At 37.6% G+C, this 2,113-nt stretch overlaps 1 protein-coding gene across 1 annotated transcript in view; it reads left to right on the top strand.

Annotated features, from left to right (window-relative positions):
- Positions 1 to 1,889, top strand: part of LOC103460938 (protein NLRC3-like) — a gene marked incomplete at its 3' end in the record, with an annotated part of 19,506 nt that extends 17,617 nt beyond the window's left edge. The window contains exon 7 of the mRNA XM_017303538.1: positions 1,716 to 1,889. Coding sequence (XP_017159027.1) covers positions 1,716 to 1,889 — 174 coding nt within the window. The remainder of the gene's footprint in view (positions 1 to 1,715) is intronic.
- Between the last annotated feature and the right edge of the window lie 224 nt (positions 1,890 to 2,113).

Consider the following 2,113-nt stretch of genomic DNA (forward strand, 5'->3'; position numbering starts at 1 on the left):
AAGGAGACAGAAATAATATAAAGATCATTAATTAACAGTCCTGCAGTAAATACTGACTTTGTGAAGTTAAAGTCATTTAGTTCAAACATCTTRATTCAGCTCTTATTTTGTAGGACAGGAAGTGAGATCTTACCTTTGTAAAGCTTTGTGTGCAACAAGCTTCAGCAGTTACTGAAATCATTCTCATGTGGTTCACCTGGAAAATAGATTTAAAAATGACTCATCTTCACAATCAGGTTGTTCCTTTATGATAATGTTCCCATTTCTGCAGCGTCTCTGATGAAGGATTCAGAACTTGAACTAAATGACCCAAATCAATCTGACAGAGAAAAGACTCAATATTTTCTAGTTGATAGTTCAGGAACTGAATCACCACAAAAAGAGAAAATGATCAACTTTCAGAATCTGAGCTGTAATGGATGTTGTAAAACTCTGAATTGGACGGATTGAAATAAACCGTTTACATCTGTCATACTTAGCAATGAGCTGCAGTTAAAATGCAACAAGCAAGAAACACGTAATTAATAGATTAATTAAAATCTGGAGACATAAAATATCTGATGATAAATGATGGTACAGAGCAGTCAGCTGATACAGAGCCTGTAAGGAAACATGGAGAGAGAAAAAAGCAATCCGGCTTAGTTTCTTGAGTTCCTGAGAAACGTTTTGAAAACCTCGAGTTCCTTTTTTGGGTGAAAAGTGTTTCTGAAACGCTGGAAGTGGCAGTGGAGTCAAACCAAGAGACATGGAGGACAGTTTGCAATGTTTTCTACACCAAGATATTTTACTTTTCATCTACAAAACTCAGACTCTTCAAACCTGCACTAGATTATTCTCAGCTAACATCAAAATATTGAAAACCAAGTTTGGGATTTGTGAAACTTGAATAAAGTTTGATGGAGTAAGTCATCTGGGCTTCATTCCTGCAGCGCTGCAGGCTGAGGACCTCCATGCCATGGTGCATTGATGCAGTAATTCATGCAACAAGAGAACAACCAAGTGCAGAGAGGGACAAACTTTCAGAAGTCTGACATTTGTGCCTCAAACATTGTTTCTAATTGGTTGAATTAGTTGGCTGATTTCGTGATGAACTGAATTTTGGGTTTCCTATACCTGTCAACCAGAATCATTAAAACAAAATAAAAGCTTGAAATCTTTTCCTCTGTGTGATGAATCTCTATAAAATGAGTGTTTGACTTTCTGAGATGCCTGGCAGTAAATATTTCACTGTGACTTCATATTGTAATTATTAAGTGGTACCAGTGTAGAACGGACCAGGAGCTGATCTTTGGATCCGCTGGAAAAGCAGACGTTGATTATTTAGCTCCTTTGGTTTTGCATGTGAGGCTGCTGCTGTGGATGACCAGGAGGATGACCTCTGACCTCCTTAACTTGGCCAGCTGCTCATTAAAAGGACCCCCCATCTACTCTTCCTAATGTTGTGATGTCACAGTTTGGTTCTGAAAGTCCGTTTTAATTTCAGTCCAGAACCACTGAAGGCCGACTGAAATATTCTAACAACACATCATGATAAAATGTTCTGGTTCTGCTGGATTTTACTCTTTAAACCAGTTTGACTGGATCAGATGTTAGAATCAGTTCATCAAGTTTCTGAGACTTTTACATCGAGTGAAATAAATGTTCTACATTTGTATTATTTGTTCATATTTCAATTTTAATCTGCATCCTGTTGGCTTCTTTTATTCTTTATTCAGATTAAACAAATGCAGTTTATCAGAGACCAGCTGGACTTCTCTGTTCTCAGCGCTGAAGTCCAACCCGACCCATCTGACAGAACTGGTGCTGATCAAGACCAACCTGGGAGATTCTGGACTGAAGGAGTTTTGTGGTTTTCTACAGACTCCCAGCTGCAGATTGGAGACTTTGAGGTTTTCTGATTATATAATTATTACTATTAGATTGTCATATAATATGTGTATAATTAGATATAATTGATCATTAAATCAAAGTTCATATCTTCTGTTCTAATAAATATTTTCTGAGTTTGTTCCTGGACTTGGATCCAGAGTTTAATTTAGTCCCTCTGTGTAACTGAGTTGGACCTGCTGATCTGAGGTCAGAACAGTGTTGCTCGTTTTGTTTGTAGGGGCCC

The sequence above is a fragment of the Poecilia reticulata genome, unplaced genomic scaffold (genome assembly GCF_000633615.1).
Source record: "Poecilia reticulata strain Guanapo unplaced genomic scaffold, Guppy_female_1.0+MT scaffold_351, whole genome shotgun sequence".
Lineage (NCBI taxonomy): Eukaryota > Metazoa > Chordata > Actinopteri > Cyprinodontiformes > Poeciliidae > Poecilia > Poecilia reticulata.